General features: G+C 40.7%; 1 protein-coding gene across 1 annotated transcript in view; it reads right to left on the reverse strand.

Annotated features, from left to right (window-relative positions):
• cspg4 (chondroitin sulfate proteoglycan 4) overlaps positions 1 to 4,845 on the reverse strand; it is a 72,319-nt gene extending 67,474 nt beyond the window's left edge. The window contains exon 1 of the mRNA XM_008294683.1: positions 4,705 to 4,845. Coding sequence (XP_008292905.1) covers positions 4,705 to 4,780 — 76 coding nt within the window. The 5' untranslated portion in view covers positions 4,781 to 4,845. The remainder of the gene's footprint in view (positions 1 to 4,704) is intronic.
• Between the last annotated feature and the right edge of the window lie 17,488 nt (positions 4,846 to 22,333).

Raw genomic sequence — 22,333 nt, forward strand, 5'->3', positions numbered from 1 at the left:
AGCTTCTGTGGCCCTGGGGAGATGGTAATCTAGCTGTGCTTCAAGGGTCTCTAAATTTATGATATTTGGAGAGGGAACTAAAGCAAAATTTTGAGTTATTTTCCAAATGTTGGTTGTAAAGATCCTTCAAAGTTTACAGACTTGCTTAATATTTTGACTTTGACCTGTCATACTCTGTAATTATACATTTTAGGGCGCATTTGTTTTTAGTTTGACGTCTAAACTAAGCTGTTTAGATATTCTAGATAAACTGCTGGCTTAAGTAAAGCTAATTGTTTCAAGATCTCCACGGTTACTTTGATAAGTGGAATGTTATCACAGCCAATATGAATGATGAGAGGGGTATAAAAACAAGCTGTACAAACTGGAATAAGCCTGTAACCGTGGCTGTAGTTCAGTGAAATAAAGGATAAAATGGCCAACAAGCCTGGCTCTTCTTTAGCATGGTACATTTCTTGCTTCCAGCTGACAGACTGATCTGACCATAGCAGCTCACTGTGAATGAGCTGTAGTGCTTCAGTGTCTTGCTCAAGGACATCCTTGACAGGAGTTATTGCTGTTACAAGAATCAAACCACTAACAACTCCATTATGGGTCCTGCACTGTAATCACTGGGCAGACATGCTGCTCACTCTGTAGCTGCACATCAGATATAAAATTCTACCTGTAGAAACAAGATGAAGTTACAGAAAGGAAACGAGCAGGGTGAGGAAGGTTGCACATACAGCTAACTTTGAATTCTTGCAATGATGTTTGCCTCAGGCCAGAATTCCCCCCAAAAAATAGTTAATAAACCATGACTCACTGAAACTTTCTCTCTGAAAGTGGCAGGATGAAACATCAGGCAGGCAGAAGTGAGGGAGGTTATATCATATGAGAAACATTATCAATATTGATTGTCTCTCATGCTCACAGATGCAATAAGGGTCTCATTTTCATGAAGCCAAGGGGATGAGCATGAGTGAGTGGAATTTCTTCAAAAGTGACTCATTTGCCACTTTTAGAAGAAATACACTTGTTGTGCAACACAGAAATCTCCAGATTTTATCGTTTTATTAAAAAAAAAAAAAAAAAATAAAAAAAAAGTTACGGTGAAGAAGTGAATTTCTTCTCTCTGCTTATTTTTTAGTCATGGGGTGTGTATTAAAAACAGATCTAATCTTATTTTTTTTTTGCAAAACTTTGTGTGATCTAAAAAAATAATAGACAATAAAGATTCCTCCTCACAAGTCGAACAAAATTAAGGTGAACACCAATTTTTCAAGACAAAAAAGTACTTCATTGACACATGGAGAGATTTCTATACTGAGAAAAAGCAGACAAGGAGCCATGCATTCTGCTCCGCATTTATAAACACTCTGATTTCCTTGTTTGGATTTACTCCAAAAGTCACATTTCTATTCTGTCCTAACATTACGCTGTGTTTAAACTAAAAGGTGAGGGGAGGGTCACAAAGTGTGTCTGTGGAACCAGCACAACACTAATCTCATCAATTTCCCAATGCAAATATTGGACTTATTAATCTTCTGTGCAGACACTTGTACACCATTCTCCCTGCCAACTCTCAAGGAACACATGGAGGCCTTGTACACGGACACTTCACAAAGCCAAGGCAAATTCCATATTTATTTTCTCTTGTTACCATAGAGACATTATACTCAAGAGGAGATAGCGGGCTCATATGTGGTCTCGGGATGCAAATCCCTTCGTTAAGCTTTGCAATTGAAAATGCAAACACATTCAGTAGCAAGACATTTCTTAAACACTCACAAATGTGCATAAAACATTAGACATTGTTTGTAGTAGATGTTCTGCTGTATTATATGTTATTTAAGCAATTTAAGACAAGCATCCACAATTTGCTATATGGTGATTCAATCAGTACTCTCTCAGTGTTATCTGGTATTTTTTTCACATCATACATATTGGTGGCATTTTACACAGAGCGGCATTAGTTCTACCAGCAGAGATGGGCAGGAGTTTTTGTTTCCACCCCAATTTGTTCATCTGTCTGTTCATATTTGTATTCTAGAAATGCCAAAATGTTATAAATGGATTTCCAAAAAGCATAACAAGACAGCAAACAAGAAAGGTTGCAGAAAGCTTGGTAATGGGGCAAGAAAAAAATCATTAAATCTTCACACTCCTTGGCCAACGGAAGGGAGTGGCTATAGATGTGGCCTCCATAGGAGCAAACAAACAGCCCTGAACTCAGTGTGCCTATCAACAGACAGGGGAAAAAAAATGACGAAAAGGCTCAATTATCAAGCCAACCAAAGCAACATGTATGTGCTGGAGAGCAATTTATGGTTTGGAAATAACTACCCTGCCAATTTTTTCCCAAACTTTGATAAAGTGATGGTTAAAGAGCAGCCTTAATGGCAGCTGAAGAGACACAGTGCTGCAGGGTGTTTGAAAGACTCAGAACAGGAACATGTCATGTCCAATTTCAGATACAGCCATGATAAAATGAGCATCCCTTGATGTGAGGAAGTGCTCTCATATGGCTGCTGAATACAGAGCCATGCTGGTTGTCTGTTCAAATGCCAAAAAACATGTCACTTTTAAATTCCACGGTGAAATGATATTGACTGTTAAACAGGATGTAAAATTGTTAAATAGAATTTAATAGACTTTGATGGATGTTATCATTTACAGGTGCAGTGCTAAATTGCGGCCCATGACATCACCAGAAAGCTAAACAGGCAGAATATGCTGAAAATAAATTGAATGTGAAACACTCTGTCTCATATCTTGGCATTCTTACATGAATTTATACATGCTGAGAAAATTACAGGATTATTTTGGTAGCGGTGGATGTGTTTTACCTCGGATCACTTCTGCTATTGTGTTCCTGGATATAGAGAAATAAAACTAGAGCGGGTGCAGATTGACCTCTTCAAAACTTGAAAAAACTCATGGCAAGGATTTTATAAAGAAAGGTGCCAAAAACCTGAGGAACACCCAGGCATCTGGACATCAAGTGACGCGTGGCCGGTGACATTTGAAGATGTAAACACTGAGAAGAAATGAAACCCTCAGTAAGCCTTCTAGGTAGTTTGTGGAAGAGTCCCCCAACAGATTGTGGCAGGCGTTTCGTGTAGCGAAGGGGGGCCAAAATCTAATCAGCGACTTGGTACATCTGGTCAACATTAGCATTTAGTTCTCCAGGGTCAGTGGGTGAGTACTGTTCACACTGAGGCAGCCAGGATTGTGCCAGCAGATAATTAGATGAGGAGAAATTGTTCCCTCACACACTTTTCCTGTTTTATTCTGCCATCATTTTGATTAGAGGAGCATTCGGTCTTAGATATGTGGAAAATTACATCTACTGCATCATTTAACGAGTCAGCGCTATATCTGCATAAAGGTGCTCCACACTGTTATGCAAACGGTTCTTTGCAAATTGCCAGCAAATGCAATGTGACCACATTCAGACAGCACTCACTGTTTGCTCAGCGTACAGCTAATTTCTTTAGCGGAGGTGTCACCGTCACGCCAGTCAGTGGGGTTTATCTATAAATGAGCAAACAGAAGGGCAGATGACTCTTTTCATGCTCGCAGTGAACAGATCACAGTGCAGAAGAACTGAATCCAGCTCCCTGGCTGAGCTTTGATTCTGTGCCACTGAAACAAAGCGATACTCCTCCGTTCAGATCAAGAGACACTTTTTTTTTTTCACTTTAGCTGCCAATGAGACACTCATGGAGAGGTTTGCCCGGACTTAATTGGAGTGGAATTTGCAGTGCGAGTTTGAAGATCTGACAGCAGGGGGGAAAACAATGGGCTCAACAGCTGCTCTAAGTCCAAGGCTGAACCTGCCAACTTGCCATATGTACAATTTTGTGCTGAGGTGACTTGTTTAAGCTATTTGAAGAGACTGTTTTTTAATTTTCCATCCGTGTAGATACCACGCACAATGTACTTACACCAAGCAAAATTAAAATGAAACACTGCTGCCTCGTACTATATCGAGAAAGGTATACATGAATCTCTTTCCTGCTGCTGTGTGGGACCATTGTATGGGCCTTGACCATCCAGTAGCCATCTCCCCTACACACACACTCTCCCTCTCTTACTTTCATCTCTCCTCACTGGGTGGGTGAGGAGCAGCTCTGCCTGCAACTGTGCACTTCTCTCTGAAAGAGCCATTCATTGCTGCCGGCAGAGGGACCTCAGCTCAGAGGGCTTCGACTTCTCTACCTCCTGCCTTTTGGCAACACGCTTTCAGTGCAAACATTCTCAAGGTAAATGCACTCACACATTCAGCCGGGCACAGGCTGAAAGGCAAAGAAAAGAAATGCATTAGATGTGAAACCGACAGATGTTGCCTCAGACCTTGGACCAGGGTCAGACCATGGCAAATTTTTCCCCCCAATGTATTGAGTTTCATCTCAAAAAAGGAAGGTTTCACTGCAAGGAGTGACATGTGCACCATGAGGGTGAATAAGAAAGAGAGAAGAAGATCTGATGTGGAGTTACTTAAAAACTTTTTACTCAGTGCTGCAGGTTAAAGTTTAAATTAGTTTAGTTTAACTTTGAGGCATTAACACATCAGCCTGCCATGCTCTGATTTATGTAAAGGGGAAGCGTCAGACAGGGACGGTGATCTGATCTCCTCCCGTGCATCTCTGACAGAGGAGAGCAGGAGGAGGAGGAGGGGGGCAACAGGACACTAACAGAGTGATTTGCAGTGGCACTTACCTCCATGACCGGGGCTGGGGAGGCAGAGCAGCAGGGTCAGGAAGGCACCGACGAGGACCGAATGCAAGGCTCTCATATTTTCTTTGCTGAAAGTTAAGTCCTCCAGTCTCACGTTAAAGACACTCCATTCAGAAGGGACTGAATGAGTTTCCAGTTTTGGGACCTGCTACAGGATACTCCTCTTTGTGAAGGGGCAGGGCTGGGGAGGGACCACGAGAGGGACGCCCTCTTCCAACCTTCCCTTTTCTCCAGCACACTCTCTCACACACACATATTCATAAACTGGAAAAATCATATCCCTCCTCTCCCTGCTGACCTGGCACTTGTGCATTTACAAGAGCAAGATCTGTAAATATAGACTTGTGTGTGGAAAAAAAAAAAATCACATGCACACACACACACACACACATATACTGTAAATGCATCATTTTACTGCTTCTTGTTGCAGCAACACTGTCAACAACACTGCCTGCATTAATGTCTCAGCTGTGCCACTCCTGGATATGTAGGACTCCCTCCTTTTGTCTGACTCTATAATTGGAGTGGCCTTTGGAGACCAGCAGCTGCCGTCTGCAAGGATAAACCTTTTACTTTTAATTAAAGACAAATCAGGTTGCCCAACTCTCTTGGTGCTTTATCTCCCAAGACTTTCCCTTGATCAATGTCTCCTTCTTTATGTTTTTGTTCAACAAACCTGCTCCCGCAGCTAATTAAGCTCACACTTTAGCAAGGAGTAGAGGTGGGTTGTGTTGGATTTGCATTCACCCTCGCTTCTCTATTGATAGGGCAGGGACAATGGAAAAGTTTTACTCCACAAGTTATCTAAGGCACTCAGAGCAACACTTTAATCGTGGTGAGTGCTGTCGTTGATTGTTCTCCACTTGGCTTTTGCTTTCATTTTTGGTAATGAACATGCATACACACCTCACAAGGATTAGTATTTTCTGGTTGGTTGCTAAGATTAAACCTCAAGTTCACTCTCAAAGCCTGAACGTTCAATTTCACCTGTCTCATAGTCAGCTGGTTGGCAAATTATTCCTTGTTCTTACTGACAGCGGAAATGGGAATGCAATTAGAATTTTCTTAACACTTCCTCTCAGGTGTAGAATAACTTTACAGCAGTAATTCGCTGTTGTCTGCAGCCCATGCAGTTTAATTAGACTTTTTCTTTTCAGCTGAACAAACAGCGCCTCAGAAATGATCTCCAAATTAGCTGGCATGTGAAAGATAATAAATCATTGCAAATGACACGTGACGATGAGGGGCACGTTTTACATAAATGGGGGATATTTTATTTTTTCCTCAGACTTGTGTGAATGCACAATCTGAATTCAGCATAGCAATTTTTAGGACTTGTTGGCTTTCATATTATTCTCTCACATCTGTGAAGAAAACAACAAGCTCTCCCGCAACCAGATGTCGGCATATGTCTTAGTGATTCAGCAGCACCTTTAATGGCAAATAAGCTGGCAGCTCCCCGCTCAGGTGGCATTAATTTGTTGGAAATAAACAGACACACTGAAGATGAAGCAGACCTCTCATCTCTGTACACTACAAAACAGTTTGAGCAACTGAGGCTGTAAGAAGACCGGTAAAATAACACATGGCACCTGTAACATGACACTATTTATTGCAGGCAACCTTTCCTGACACCAGAGCCTCGCTGATTATTTCAGCATGACACGAGCTACAATTAAAACGCTCCTTCTGAGCCTTAGCCAATCGTTTGCGCCAGTGACATGCTCTCACCTCCCTGGGGAGGCATAACTTTCCCTTAAGGGATGTCACCCACTGATTCGAGTGGGCTCCCACTGTATGTGAGAGCACAGGCAGGCTTATGCAATCCACAACACCAGTGGCCCCCTTAGCATAAGCACACCAGATGATGCAAGTAGATGTGTGTGAACCCATCTTTATCAAAGTAAGCTGATGCTATTCATGAGATTTCCTTGGCTTAATAATGCATGGACATGCTTTGATTAAAGGTGTCCTGTGGAGGCTTGTAAACAAACAGGGTTTTGTTTACATTCAACTATGCTCACCAAAATACATTATATGTATCCTCAAGGCCTAAAAAACATGTTGAATGTATTTCCCACCTCATAAAACATCTGCAAGCCTTTTTTTTTTTTTTTTAGCCTTTTGAAATCTGTTTTGTTTACATCAAAAGCGCTCTTCTTTGTGTCTATTTATACAGCTGCATTGCTATATTTTATGGTGTAATTTATATTCCTTTAACCCCCTGCTCATGTTGCGCATGTGAATCCTTGTGCTAGTGAAGCACAAGACAAGGACTGTTTCAAATATTATTGGACAAAAACATTCTACTTGTCATCATGAGATGACTTTAAAGCCATTAATTAATAGATTGTGTTGACTATTCTAGTACAGCAGAAATGCACATATACATTAAAATAAGGTTTTTCACATCGGAATCGAACCTTTAAATAGAAATATTTGTGGACTTGTGCAACAATACAAAGCATTTGATTTGACCATCTCACTATTTTACTTTACTGTTATATCTCACTAACTTTCCTGAGGTTAGAGTCAGTTCAGCGATTGTTATCAGATCTCATTTCTCTTCCAGTCAATGTAATCTTCACATACAGCGGCAACCAGGGACATTTTGCTGAAATATCATCTCTCAAGCCATCTTGGGCAAAAGGGAAGAAGCTCAACTTACGCCGCGCAGTTTCAAATATCATCCTTGTGTGTTGCTGCAGTCGTCTGGCCAGACCACCACTCCGCTCGCAAAACTCCAGACTTGATTAAACCGCAGAAAATATGTCAGTGTTATTCGAAACCTTTCTTTTTCCACTGTCAAGACTTGAGCCAAATGCCAGATAATCACAGCAGCCTGTTTTGATCACCGTGATTTACTGCTTTTAAAACACCCTGTAATATTCAAGTGGAGCTTTAATGGCACCGGCAGCAGCAAGGACCCTGCTGTGGAAAAAAGAGAACAGTTTCATAATTGGAGATTCTTAATTTCATCCAAGAGATATCACTTCTCAATGCCTATAGAGCTAATGTGAACTGACTCACTTTTTGTCTTCTTAGTAGAGTGTAATAGCTCACTTTTCATTATCTCAATTGTTTGACTAATGTTCACTTTTCCTCTTGATCGCCTTTGTTCTTTGGTGCTTTGAGGGCCATTCAGAGCGGGACTTTGAGGAAGAAAAATTTCAAAATATACGTTCATTATAGTGATCTTTGACTACTCAGTCATTTTTTTGTCATTGGAACTCAAGTTGAAAATAAACTGAAACCACCTGCATAACATCACGGATCTCTGTGGGGTGCATGCCTCACGTCTGGCCAGGACTTGCTGAGTGGAAAAGTTTTTTGAGGAGGTTGTAGGTTGCAACCTTTGTCAGTTAACAGCACTCTTAAAGACATTGAGGCTGTGAGAGAAAGAAAGCAGGACAATGAGATTTCACCCCGAATATATAAAATAACCCATTTCCCTTTAGAACTCTATAATTATATAAAACATGTAAAAATTATATATTATTACATCAATTTTATACACAACTAAGAAGGTTATTTTCCAGATGTGAGCTGTAGAAACCCAAATGAAACACTGAAAGGAGAAACTATTATGTCATTATACAGCTCTCGCTCCCAAAATTTGAAATATAATATTCTGCTGAATGACGTTTGTGAAATATCCCATATACAATTCAAATAAACATATCTCATCCATTTATTGCACCACTTTACTCCTCTCATTTTCAACCAACCAATCATATATTAGATGGCCTGGTACTCTGGTAACCCAGAAAATAGAGGAGAAGCTTCAAATACATTGTGAAAAGGCTGTATTTTATCCAAACCATTATATTGTCCATGTAACCATGTATTGTTTGGTGCCTAAATTTAACCAAAAAATGAATGAAAACAAGCCTTAAGTCTAAGAATAACGGTCCCACATGAAGCAGAAACCACAGTCTACTGGCCAAAAGTGCTGACTTATGCCTCCATCATCCCCTCACAGCTCCTTAGAAAGACTTTGTTGCTCTTTCAAGCTGGAAGTCTTTTCTACTATGTCACGCATTTGTTGCAAAATGAAATATTTCTTTCAAAAAGTAAAAACACAGAACATGTCCATAAATTGATAACATGATTTTCCTCGGTGTGAGAAGTTGCTGCTTTTCTCTGTAGACTGAATGTTTTTGGGGTTTGGATTGTTAGTGAACAAAAAGACTTGCTTTAAATGAAAAAAACAGAGTATGCCAAATGACGAGAGCTATTTTGAGAATAAATAACCTCCATCGATAACTATTACTGTTAGATCATTAGCAGTCTCCTCATCAGAATTGATTTTCTGGTGTTGACCGTTAGCATGGTAAAAATGCAATCTCAGAAGTAGTTTGAAAATACAAAATGCTGTTAATGCAGCTCGTAGTCTTTCCTCTTATTTATTATGAGACATAGTCTAAGTATAGCTGCAGTCCTGAGCCATGCTCCATTCCTGCTGGTTTTGCTAATGCACCACATTGTTGTTAGCTAAACATTAGGAAAATGAAGAAGAACACGATTGATTTCGAAATTAAATACTTTTTACTTCCAATACATACTACAACTGCCCTCACAAAGTGCGTACTGTTTTATGCAATATGCACACAACTGGAAAACACCACTTTATCATGCAAATACTTTTTTGACCATCGCAGTCTGTTGTGCAAAATGAGCTGTCCTCTGTCTGTGCACTCTGAGTGGCTCAAGCTTTTAGACCCGCATGAGACAAAGCCATGTATGTGATGGAGCTTTGCAGAGAATATTGTTGGGATTATTGTCATAAAAGTTTTTTTATTTTCTTATTTTTACTCAAACCACGATACACAAAGTGATGACCACTATGTCACAAAATACAACCAAACTTTGTAAAAAAAAAAATTGTTTTAAATGGACGATCCAACCTAATTAGGCAGCTGTTAAACTGGAAAACTCCCATACGTCTATCTTGAACATAGATGGTGGATAGTACTGACACCAAAAGACACCATGTGCATATCTCTCAGACACATGCGGCTTTGACAAAAAGGCAGTATTTGACGCCCTTAGAAGTGAGAACAGACTGGAATGATTGTAGTTTTAGTCACTCTACACTTTTTGAATGGGTGAATGATGGAGAAAGCCCTCATGAATGGGAAGATCCATTTCAAAACTCTGACTGACGGCTCTCTGGACAAAGGTAAAGCTGTGTGTAGTTGGAGTTTAGTTCTCACCAGAGTACATATCACAAGCAAGCCATGTGCACAGCTAAAACCAGTAGCATTAGTTCTGGTATATGCAACAGAATATCTCAACAGTGTCCAGTTGAAAACAATGGACAAATGAAAAATTCATCCATCCATCCATTATCTATACACCACTTAATCCTCACTAGGATCGCAGGGGGGCTGGAGTCTATCCCAGCTGACTTAGGGTGAAGACATGGGCAGACAGGTCGCCAGTCTATCACAGGGCTACACTTAGAGACAGACAACCAAGCACATTTACATTCACACCTATGGACAATTTAGAATCACTAATTAACCTCAACATGTTTTTGGACTTGTGGACACGCTGCACGGGGAGAACATGCAAACTCCACGCAGAAAGATCCCGGTGCCCCCACCGGGACGCGAACCAGCAACCTTCTAGCTGCAAGGCGACAGTGCTACCAACTGTGCCACCTTGCAGCCACAAAAGACATATCAACAAATTAAATTATCAAATTAACAGCAGCAATTCTCTCTAATTCCTATTGCCTGAACATCCATCCATCCATTTTCTATACACCGCTTAATCCTCATTAGGGTCGCGGGGGGGCTGGAGCCTATCCCAGCCGACTTAGGGCGAAGACATGGGCAGACAGGTCGCCAGTCTATCACAGGGCTACACTTAGAGACAGACAACCAAGCACATTCACATTCACACCTATGGACAATTTAGAATCACTAATTAACCTCAACATGTTTTTGGACTTGTGGACACGCTGCACGGGGAGAACATGCAAACTCCACGCAGAAAGATCCCGGTGCCCCCACCGCGACCCGAACCAGCAACCTTCTAGCTGCAAGGCAACAGTGCTACCAACTGTGCCACCTTGCAGCCCCAAAAGACATATCAACAAATTAAATTATCAAATTAACAGCAGCAATTCTCTCTAATTCCTATTGCCTGAACATGTTAAGTGCATTTGTATGAAGCCAGTGTGTCCACTCTGAATATAAGCCCATGGCACTTTACAGTCTGTCACTGGGGGAAACTTATTTTCCTTTTTTTTTTTTCTAAATTCCTAATTAATCATGATCAAATTATTCAGAACAACTTTCTCTCACTACTTCTGACCTGATGCATTGCAGAGATTTCGTGAATCTTAAGTGTTTCTGTCCAGGAACAAGCCCCGGAGCCCAGAGAGGAATTTGTCACTTGGAGTATTAAGATAAGATTAGCATTCCAGAGTCTGTATATAATTCTGTACATGGGCTCGTTGCCACATCGCTAAATATGTCCTGCACTGGAGATGTTAACGGGCTTATATGGATAAATCCTGGTGGAATATCAATTCAGATACAGTTTATTTATTTTAAGCTGTGCGAATCCGTGTCTGCCTAACCCTCAAAGGTGGAGGTGTTACGGCGTGATTAGCGCTGTCAGAGGTGCGGGCTGAACTGAGATTTTGAACTTGAAGCCTGATGTTTATGTCAAGCAGGGCAAATAAAGCTCCAAGCATTACTGAAGGAATTTTAATCAATAAATGATCCAGGCTGCACAGTCTGCACCCACAGTCATATTCTGTCCTGACTGACAGCTACTGATAAAGTCAGTTCAGTCACAGGACACATTTTCAACTTTCAAAGGATTTCCAATGACCAACAGCCATCATTTTCAGATAATAATAAAAAAAAAAAAAGCATGGCGAATACAATTTTTCAGGCTTCTATTTTGTGCCGCGACATTAGCAGACGTTAGTTGTCAGAGTTACTTTCTTCCTGCTGTAAGCCTATTACGCTGCTTTTTTTTTTGACAATCCATCAGCAGTGTCAACTTAATTTGCTTTTCTCACCTCTGCTAACGCATGACACCGCTGGAGAAGGGTTGACTCATTTGCATCGTGTATACATGTAATGTTGTGTCTCCCACGTTTATTAATGTTGCTAATTTCTATGACTATATTTGTGTCGGCGTCATTCTTTTTTCAACTTAAGTAATATGTTTTCTTAAGGAGAGGACAGAAGAGGATTAAGCTTGCCAATCACATCATTCCGCGGCATTTAAAGCGATAAAACTTGATAGCGGGTGGTTCAGCCTAAATTGTGCTTTAACATTTCCTGTAAACTTAATTTCAGGGTCTTAATCTCTGTTAGCATTTAGTTTTTTTTTCTGCACTGGGCTTCCTGGTTAAACCCTCCCTACATCCAGTTTGTTTATCTCCTCTCTTGCAGCCTTGTGACTTTGAATCCACGTCTCTAATGCGATGCTCTGGGTACATTGTCAGTAGATACATGGGGATCCTCAGGTATTAAATGATGCCTCTGGAGAAACAACAAATGAAACACAGAGATGGGAGGGAAAATAATTGAAGACCAACAATTTCAGCTGCTAAAATTTCAGGCAAACTTGTTAGAATTTAACATTCTAACAAATATACTCGGTTTGTTGCAGGAAAGACAAAAACTTTGCCAATCTCGTTTCTTGACACACGCTTAATACCATGAGGCGTAACACCACAGCTGATTGTCTAAAACTGGATTTTCCCTCCATCAAAGCCAACAGATCATCAGTGTGACAGAGTGGGACAGAAATCTTTCTAACAATCAACTGTGTGCCAGAGTCAGCACATACACAGAACCGAATTCTGAATTTCATGCACCGTGTCACTGGATAAAGAGAGGAATGTCAGTTGATCAGCTGCCCGCATATGAACTCGCTAAATGAAAGGAAGGATGGGAGCGTGGTGAACATTGTTTCTGTAACACTGAGTCCCCCTGCTGTGAACAGGGGGGACTCGGAACATCACGGTGCTTTAGAGCAGCAAATATGCAGCATGATTTAGACGGAACATGTGAAGCTGCTCGTTGTCTTTGGAGAGACAGTCAGGCAGTGATTGAAGCAGTTGGAAAAAGAAAAGTCCAGGCACATGAGACTGTAAGACTTTCTCTTTTATTTATTTGAAGGTAAAGAAAACATCCTTTGATTTCTGACCTGAAATCAATAAGTCATGTCCTGAGGCGTATTCCAAGAGAGGACTGTAAGCTCTGCATGTTTCTACAAAACTGAATTCATACGATGAACAAAATATGTAAACTAATTTACAAATTCATCGCACAGGCCTTTTGTCTTACAAGGTTAAGAGCTGAGAAGAATTCGTCTCCTATTGATTGGATTGGATAATTGAATGTTTGTAAAGGGAAACTGCTGTATTAGAGAAGTCATGGAAGCGCCATTCATTAATAATCAACACGAGTGGACTTTCCACATGAGAAGGAATACAAAACTACAAAGTCAAGGTTAGCATTACAAGCAAACAAGACTTGCTTTTTCAATATGCAGTGGAGATTTATAAGTAAACAAGCTGTGAATAACAAGAAAAATAGGGTTTATAATTTATACCGAGGAGCCACAGGAGTTGAGTTTGTCTGCGATACCACAAAGTTAAAATGACATAAATTAAAGGAACAAACATCACATCTGCTATTATCACAATGAGGTTGCCAGGCAACTGGTGTAAGTTACTGCACCCTTTTGAGAAATCGTCCAGCACAAACCCCCTCCCTGTATAACCCCAGTGTGTCAAATGTATATTTTTGTTCAGGCTTTGCATGAGATAAAAAAATGTATATCACATATTAATTAGGGAGTTTTAGTATTTGACTGATGCAGATCCATCCATCCATTATCTATACACCGCTTAATCCTCACTAGGGTCACAGGGGGCTGGAGTCTATCCCAGCCGACTTAGGGCGAAGACAGGGGACACCTTGGACAGGTCGCCAGTCTATCACAGGGCTACACTTAGAGACAGACAACCAAGCACACTCACATTCACACCTACGGACAATTTAGAATCACCAATTAACCTCAAAATGTTTTGGGACCTTGTGGGAGGAAGTCAGAGAACCCAGAGAGAGCCCACGCTGCACGGGGAGAACATGCAAACTCCACGCAGAAAGACACCGGTGCCCCCACCGGGACGCAAACTGGCTACCTTCTTGCTGCGAGGCAACAGTGCTACCAACTGCGCCACCCTGCAGCCCGCTAATGCAGATATTTTGTAAAAAAAACCAGCATATTCCTCTACATTCGGGCCTCATCATTTAGGTGGAAACGGCATTTAAGGTCAAACTGAGATTTCTTTCAAGTAAAGCGTTTTAAAAACTCCACTTTGTGTGTAACTGTTGTTGCTTTGTGTAATGAACATGTGCCTGAAACAGCAACAATGGCCGCCAATTTTTTAACATTCCTCTAACGAGTTTACAATTGAACTTTACAGTTTACTAGCATGCTAAAGCTCCTGCATCTGCTGTGTCCAATATTATTTTGACCAGAGGAACTCTTGTTTAAAGTCCAAAGAAACAATGATTTGACAGTCTTCCGTGGTGTTTGATGTCGTGTTGATGTAGACTGGCCTGGCATGTTTGTTTGACCGTTTGTTTCTGTGTTCTTAGAGAAATCTTACGAAATGATGGTCGTGTGGAGGAACCTAACCATGTGGGAAAATATCCATATTAGTGTGTACAAGGCTTTAGAGGTGCTGGCAGATGGATTTTGCACATTTGGACTGATTTCCCCCCTTGTTTCCAGTCTTTATGCTCAGCCAAGCTAACTGGCTGCTAACTGTAGTTTTTTTGTTTACCCTGAAGAAATGAGAGCAGTATCAGTCTTCTCATCTATACCTCTACTATTATTTCTAGTACAATAATTACATTTACTGTGAACGTGAACATGCAGTTTGTAAGCTCACTTCAAAATGAAATCAAGATGCTCCCTCTTTGACTAAACTATACCACACAAACTAAACTATACTGAAGTACTGGGGCACTGCAACAGCAGTGAATATGGTAAACAAAGAAGAAAAGGCACAAAATCATAACAAAATATGACAAAGGATGTAACAAAAAAAAAACAATGCAGTGATGTAACAGATGCATTCTCTTCATGCTGGTAAAATTCATGCCTGTCAGCCAATAAAAAATCTCCTTGATACAGACTGACAGCTCTACAGATGCTTGCTCTTTTCACATTTGTACATTTACTGTTGGAATCCATGATCGAGCACTCTGTTGACTGTTGATCTTTGCTTTCTGCAATAGCTTTCTACACGTAAGTGTATGTATTTGCTCTCCAAAGCCCTGCCGAGTCCCCTATATGCCATCAAGACAAAATGAGCTATAACATGCTCAACAGAAAGAAATAAGCAAACAATTAAAAAGGCTACAAACATCAGTATCAGTATGTTTATATCACGTAATATGTTTTGATTGTGTAATCAGAATGCCAGGCAGTGGGTGGTGAGATTCTTTGCAGAGGTCAGTGCACAGCCTTGCCCATACCAGTGAATATGCAGACTTAGCATGCAGCTAAAATATTCAAAACAAAAGAAACTACTGGCTTCAGACAAATGTTTTGTTTTACAGTAATCCAAATATTTATGAAAAAGGGCTGGAGGCTAAGGATATATGTTTTAGCTCTTCTTAATGCTTCTGTCAAGAATACACATGAACTTGACTGTGCTCACTGGAGACTTAAATGACTTATTACCTTCTGTTCAGTAATGCAGACTGAGGATGCCATGTGGAGACGGAGTATCATTGGGTTTTTAAACATTTAAAGAAACCAGCTGGGAGCCTAAAAAAATGTTTGACTGCCTTTTGTGGTTGCGTCGGGCTTGTTCAGACACAAAAGACACACTTGGATACAAAGCTTAGCACAGTGCGACGAGGCGATTATTAAAAAAGCTCCATTTCAGCGCTCTCACTGATTTCTGTGCATCCTCTGTTCTTGTATTCTTTTTTTCTGAGAGGTGCTGACAGAGATCCAAAGCACCTCCCCATCTATGCTTTGTGAGAAAGAAGTGATGCTTTATACCATGCAGAGTCAAGGAAAGAAAAAGTTTCATCCCGCACTTGGAAAGTTAAAGCTACACAATGCCTACTAAATAGAACAGCACGTTGCAGGAATCTAAAAAAAATAAAATAGCATCAGTCCTTTGGAAAACATTAAGAACTGCAATAATTAGTGGCTGATCTTCTACTTGAGATCATCTAGTGTGTGTGAGTGTGTGTGTGTGTGTGCTGACTGCAGATAAACACAGCTCTGAGGTACAGTAGTAGGTGGGATGAGATGCAGCCGCTGCACCACCGGGGACTCAGGCAGAGCTCTGAGGTCAAGAGAGCACTTAGCACTGCCCTCTGGTGGAGGATCAAATGAGCTTTGATGACTGCCCATCAGGCCTCTGTGCCTGCACACACTCCAACTGCGTAATTGCATCCATTGTAACGAACAGATTGTTGCAAAGGGAATAGGTTTTTCCTACAAGAGTTTAACAGATAGTGTCTCTTCCATGGGAAAATTCTCATATCAATGCTTCCCAGCCACAGAGTAGGTTCTTTTTATTGTTGTTTAGTGACGTCAAATAGTCATGGAATGAATCAACCACGTAAACAAACACTGTGGTGTATAAATAGTCATTTCCGTTGTGATGAGATGGTCAGAAATGCAGGATCGGTCTCTTGGTCCCTGAGAACAAGGCGATACAGGATGCTTGTAAAATCAACTCATGCAAGTGAATGTAATTTCATTAGTTACTGATGGTCAGAGGTTACTGTCATTAAATGGCAAGCGAATGAATCACAGAAAATGATCTTGTCTCACTGTTGTGTATGAAACTGTGTTCAGCCATGCTAAATTGAGCGCTTTCAGGCGACGTTGTTTTCTCGTTGTTTTCAAAGCCGAGCTATTCCTTAAAATCCTGCTCTTTTATTAATAAAAAATCTCACCACAGCTTATAATTTCAGTGACATTTAACAGCGAGTTTTATTTTCATGCCAGCAATCAATCTGCGAAAAGAAAGAAAGAAAAAAAAAAAGCTGCCTTTCTTATTTCACGAGCTGTGTAAAACCATGTGGCAGTCCATTCACATTTCAACAATTCGCCATCGCAGAGTGACAGAGGAGGTTCTGGTAAGTAAAATAGCAAGATTATGCACAGTGCAGCATGAATGGTTTCTAAATCACTGTTTTAAAATGAACACGATGGCCTCCTGAGGGCTTCTGTCAGACCCTTGATGACTTGAATGATATCGACGGTGAAGTTTGAAAGGCTGGTTTTGTTCCCCCCAAAAAACAGTCCCCTGTGCGACGACCTCTATCTGGAAACAAATGCACTGCCGCAATACAGACGCACTATGGGGAGATGTGTATATGTGTGTAGGCTTCATGCGAAATCAACACCCACTCCTGTGTCCCGCCAGCCTTGTAACTCAGCTCTATGAATACACCAATGCTGAGCCTATTTTTTATGTGTTTGTGAGTTATGGTGTTTTCTCCCAGCAGACCTTGGCTGTCTCTCTCTCTCTCTCAATCGCTGCATCGCTGTCTCTTCTCTTACTCTCCCTCTCCCTGTCTCTTCCTCTCTTTCTCCTCAGTGCACCGGGGCCATTGTAAAACACTGGCCTGAGTCCCAAGCCCTCAGGAGGCTCAGGGGCTCAGGGTTGACTGATCGCTGGATTTCACCACAGGCTCCCAGAACGGGGATTGTTCAAGAAGCTTTTCCTTCCCACTGAGACCCCTGTGGATTAAGGATTCCTGGCTTCTGTTGCAATAATAAGGCCTCACACACTGCCAAAAGAAAATACTGCAGCAAAGCTCTGCACTGTTTCAACTGTAGATGCTGTGCGTTGCCACATTTTGCACCTTATAATTTATCTATTTATTTATTTGTTTGTCGTATCTGCTCTGGTATCTCACACACACAAAAAATACTGGGAAATTAAATGTTGTGTATTCCATAGCCTGCAATCATGCTGAGTCGTTATTATTTACATAAAGAGGCTATCTGTGCCATGAAATAGGCAATTTTATAAAAACAATGTAAAATGCTTGTAGATTGGCCTAACAGAGCTGCACAATAGAGACACGTAATTCCTGATTAGTTTGCTTCATGAACATAGAAGCATTCTGAAAAATTTCTACAGTAGTATTTCCAGTTAAAAATGAAACCCCTTAATTAAGCACGCAGGCTGTAAAGGCTGTTGCAAAGATTCTGACAGCAGTGCACATTAACACATCGATGCCCATATACATTACACATGTAGATGCCAAGAGCAGCTAAACTGCCCCAGAAAAGATGCATATGTTCCCCACGTTGCTTTTCACCAGCACTTTATTACTCACTCAGCACTCTCAGCTGAGTGCCAATAGGTTGAATCAGAAAGCAAGAGTGAGCCAAACGCAATAAAACGGAAACAAATCCTGAAGCCAATAAAGATAGAGGGGGGAAGTAGGGTGCGAGGACATACAGGGAAATTTAAAAGGAGAAAAATGATAATGACTCTTAGCATTAAAGAGGCACAGTATGTGCTGTAGGTCTGCAGAATGGAAACAGCAGCGCTTGCAGTTTCGACATGATGCTTGCAGACAGTGATGTAAAAACAACTTCAAGATTATTCAGATCTGAAGGTATGAAATAAAAAAAATAAACTCCTGCCATATTGAACAACAGTTTTTTTTTTTGTAAAAAGACAACATGAGTGAAAAATGGTGATTGCAGTCAAACCAGAAATGCTCCTTCAGCGTCGGAGCTTCTGAGGGGTTTGACTGACAGCTGAGTGAGCAGACACACAAATCTCTGCTGACGGCTGTAGCTTTAGACAGACAGCGTTTTGTTTGCAGTGGTACTAAAGAATAACAACCACACTATTAAGCATCTACAGCGCCTGACATTTACAGGTAAACTGACTAGCTAATTAGCTATCGAGCTTGCAAAGTGACAATAAAAATGTGTTTTCCTTTAGTGGATGTGTATTTAGTCAGTGCAGGAGGCCAAAGTGCAATGCAACACATGTTTCCCAGCTTGTGGAAAGGGAAGAACGCATTAGTCCTGGCAAAAAACGGACAGTCACTGGTACTACTGTGGGTTTGATACTTACTCGACCTTCACTTGCACATTATGGTGAAAGCTTTTACCTTTTGGTTTTTATTTTACCAAACTGACAGCCAGTCTTAAAAATGGAAGCATGTGCAGTCTTAAATAATTTATTCCTGGTTGCCTACAGGCTTTGTCAAGATTCTCCAACTTGGTCTGCAGGTTATTTCTTATTTCATGGCACAATATAATACACTAAATTTTCAGATTTTTGCTAATTTTCTGTGAAAATAACACAATTGAAGCCAGTCTGAAAATGCCTTAATTATGCGTTCTTTCAAATGACCAGCAGGGGGCGACTCCTCTGGTTGACAAGAAATCAGACTTTACCAGAATCTATGAGAAAATGACTTCAGGCTTCTCCCTTGATGTATTATCTTCATTAACAGTTTCCTCAGTTGCTACTTTCACCTCTTCTCCAGTATATCATGTTCATTTTTATAAATGATGGTCTCATTTACAGTGAAACAGATGATAAAGAAAGTATGCTTTAGAGGATGTCTACCTTGTGATTGACAGTAAAGCTGGAAGTAAAGTAACTTTTGGCGTTTTTATCACTGCCAGTGTGTGTTCCATGTAAACAAGTGACAGATAATGGTGACAGTTGCTGCCATATGCAAAGACATTTCAGTGAAAAGGATATGATTGGCTGCATGTATGAAAAATAATATCTTGATCTACACAAGCAGAAAACAATCGCATTCTGAGTAGTTGTATGTGTACTGACAGGGTTACTGTCTTAAATAAAAAATAATCTTACTGATTTATTCTCTCACAAAATAGCATGGGACATTTCAGTTGTAATTTAGTTAATTTACAGAGCAGATCAGTATGCAGCAGGAAAAAAAAACAGGCATTTTAATTGGAGTCTAGCAGAAAGTGAGAAACAAAGATAAGACACAGGGGACACAATGGAGCAACCAAGACTGAGGCTGGGACCACGTCCCTGTCAGCCGCCTCCACACAGTGGGCTCCTTAAGTGATGTTGATTGGCTTAGGTACAGTAGCAGCACTCATTGCTAATGGCACATCCAGGCGACTGCCATTGGGCTGCAGTTCCAGATGGCTCTCTGTGGTGTTTTTGCCGCCACAGCCTACTCCATGCAAATTAGTGGCAGAGACTGACCAACATTAGCTCTTTATGGAAGTCAGATTCCATTAACACCATTGCGTTAATGGAATCTGACTTCTGAATCTCAATGTCACTTGGCACTTTGCCAAGTGCCTTGAACAGCCATTGCCCCCTCATCATCATGCTGTCCTTCTAGGCTCGCAATAACGCTGGACAAAATGATCTGCGTTTTGGACACAGTTACAAACGGTTAAATGAAGCCTCCTGGAGCCAGCATTTCAACCAGTTAATACAAAGAAGTGTAATCTAATATAGAGGACGAATGAAGCAAATGAACAGTAATGACAAAGTTGGACTTGAACACCAGTTTAACAGCACTACTGATGCGACCAGATGCTAAATCCTTCAGACTCTCTGGAATTGACACACTGCCAGTTAATTAAATGTAGCCCTCGAAGGCTAAATAACACCAACACTGTGACTGAGATTCTCTATGCGGAGGCTTTCAGAATGGATTGATCTAACTGGCCTCCATCAACATGAGCAGTGAATTCTAATGTAAGCTGGTACAAATGTAACGAGACACCACTTCCATCGCACAATGGCAAGGATTACAGAAGCCTACTTTCCCAATCTCCCTAAGGTCAGGGGAGAAGTAATTGCTGGACTTTTGCACTTGATAAAACCAAGCCAGAAACAAATGGGCAGCCTCCATGGTTTCGCCTCAAAGTAAAACTAGTCAATAATTCCTCTGTTAATCCTTTCTCCTTGCTTTGAGATCTCTAAAGAAAGACTTGAAAGACGTTTAAGAGAAGGTGGAGAGGGAACGAGGTGGATCGTTATTTTCTCCTGAGAACAGACAGAAAGAAATTGCTCTCCATAGTTGCTTTGTGTTCTTCTTTTATTTGGATTGTGAGTTATTAGACATTTATCTTTCTTCTGTACACATGTCAAACAACAGACAGTCCTGCAAAGGTCTACTGTTTCAATATCCATCCACAGCTTATTGGCTACTGTATAGAACTTGTTTACTTTCTAATGACAGCAAAGTACTATTGATTGCTTAGTTTTTCCTTAAGCACCGCTATATTGACTAGACTTTATCCCTCTGAAGCAGATGAAGTGTCTCCAGGTATGACTATTTCATATGTCTGTGCAGTCATATGGGGATCATACAGCAATCCAGACGTTTTCACAGATTTTAATGTCTGAATGTCAGCAGGTGCACTCCAGTAATAAAAAGGACAAGTGACAATGTTATGAAGGTTTTTTTTTTACTCATATCTGTTACATCTCAACCATTCGCACGCTACCTGGACAGTTGCTTAGTATGTCCTGGCACATCAGGCTCAAACTCACATTAGCTCTGTGTACTTATAGGATTCTTTTCAGCTTTAAAAGTGATTGCAGCTCCATCCTTGTCAGTTTACACCCACAATCCATTACTGTACAATAAATGTTGCTGTAGTGGAAAAGCTTTTTTTCTTTTTTTCCCCTTCAGAGACGCTGAAAACTATCAGAGAGACCCATGTAACAAATACTAAAAGCTTACAAACAAGAAAGGATGTGCTATGTTGTATTGGATTTTATAGTATTATACTTTAATTTCATATATCACGGCTACAGCTGTGATATTCTAAAGAAGACATTCGGTATTGCTACAGTGTCTGGTACAACACAATCTGAAATGCATACATTTCTTCAATATTATGCTATGTTTGGTTAGTCCAAATTGTCAGAAGAATATACAGCTCAAGTTGTCCCCCCAAGTGGTTTGCAATAACCTGGAAGTTTAAGATAAATGGTTTTATTATAACATTGATTCTCAAAAAGGCTTTCGGTGAACAAAAAAACAAAATGTCTCAGGCAAATGTTAATAGAATAGAAGGCTGATTTTACAAGGGGACTTCAAAAAGTTCTCGGCCTCAACTGGAAACAAGGGGCATAACTGCCATTTCGAAAGCCTCATATTATTGTCCACAAACACTCAAATGTTTGTTGTCATTTCTTTGCAAGGAAGAGAAAGCTTCCAGCTTGTGTCCTTTTGCTCCAGGACAATGCACGTGTCTACACAGCACAGGTGGTAGAAACAACTAAATGTGGTTTTCAACTGTTGCCTCATGCACCTTACTCACCTGTTCTGACATGAATTGACTTCTGTTTGTCAAACTGGAATCCCACTCACGAAAGTTGCAATTTTCAGAATGACGATGAAACCATGCATGCTGTTGAGGAGAATCTGGAGGCTAAAGATGTGACCTTCTTCTAGAAGGGATACAGAAGCTGGAACATCGGTGGACTAAGTCCATTGAAGTTAAAGGAGACAGTGTATAAAAGCAATTCAAGAACCATTTTTCTGATGTGGTGCTTTTTGGTGAGGCCAAGCACTTTTCAAAGTGAGTATTGGCACAGGTCATT

Source organism: Stegastes partitus, unplaced genomic scaffold (assembly GCF_000690725.1).
Source record: "Stegastes partitus isolate 25-593 unplaced genomic scaffold, Stegastes_partitus-1.0.2 Scaffold21, whole genome shotgun sequence".
NCBI lineage: Eukaryota > Metazoa > Chordata > Actinopteri > Pomacentridae > Stegastes > Stegastes partitus.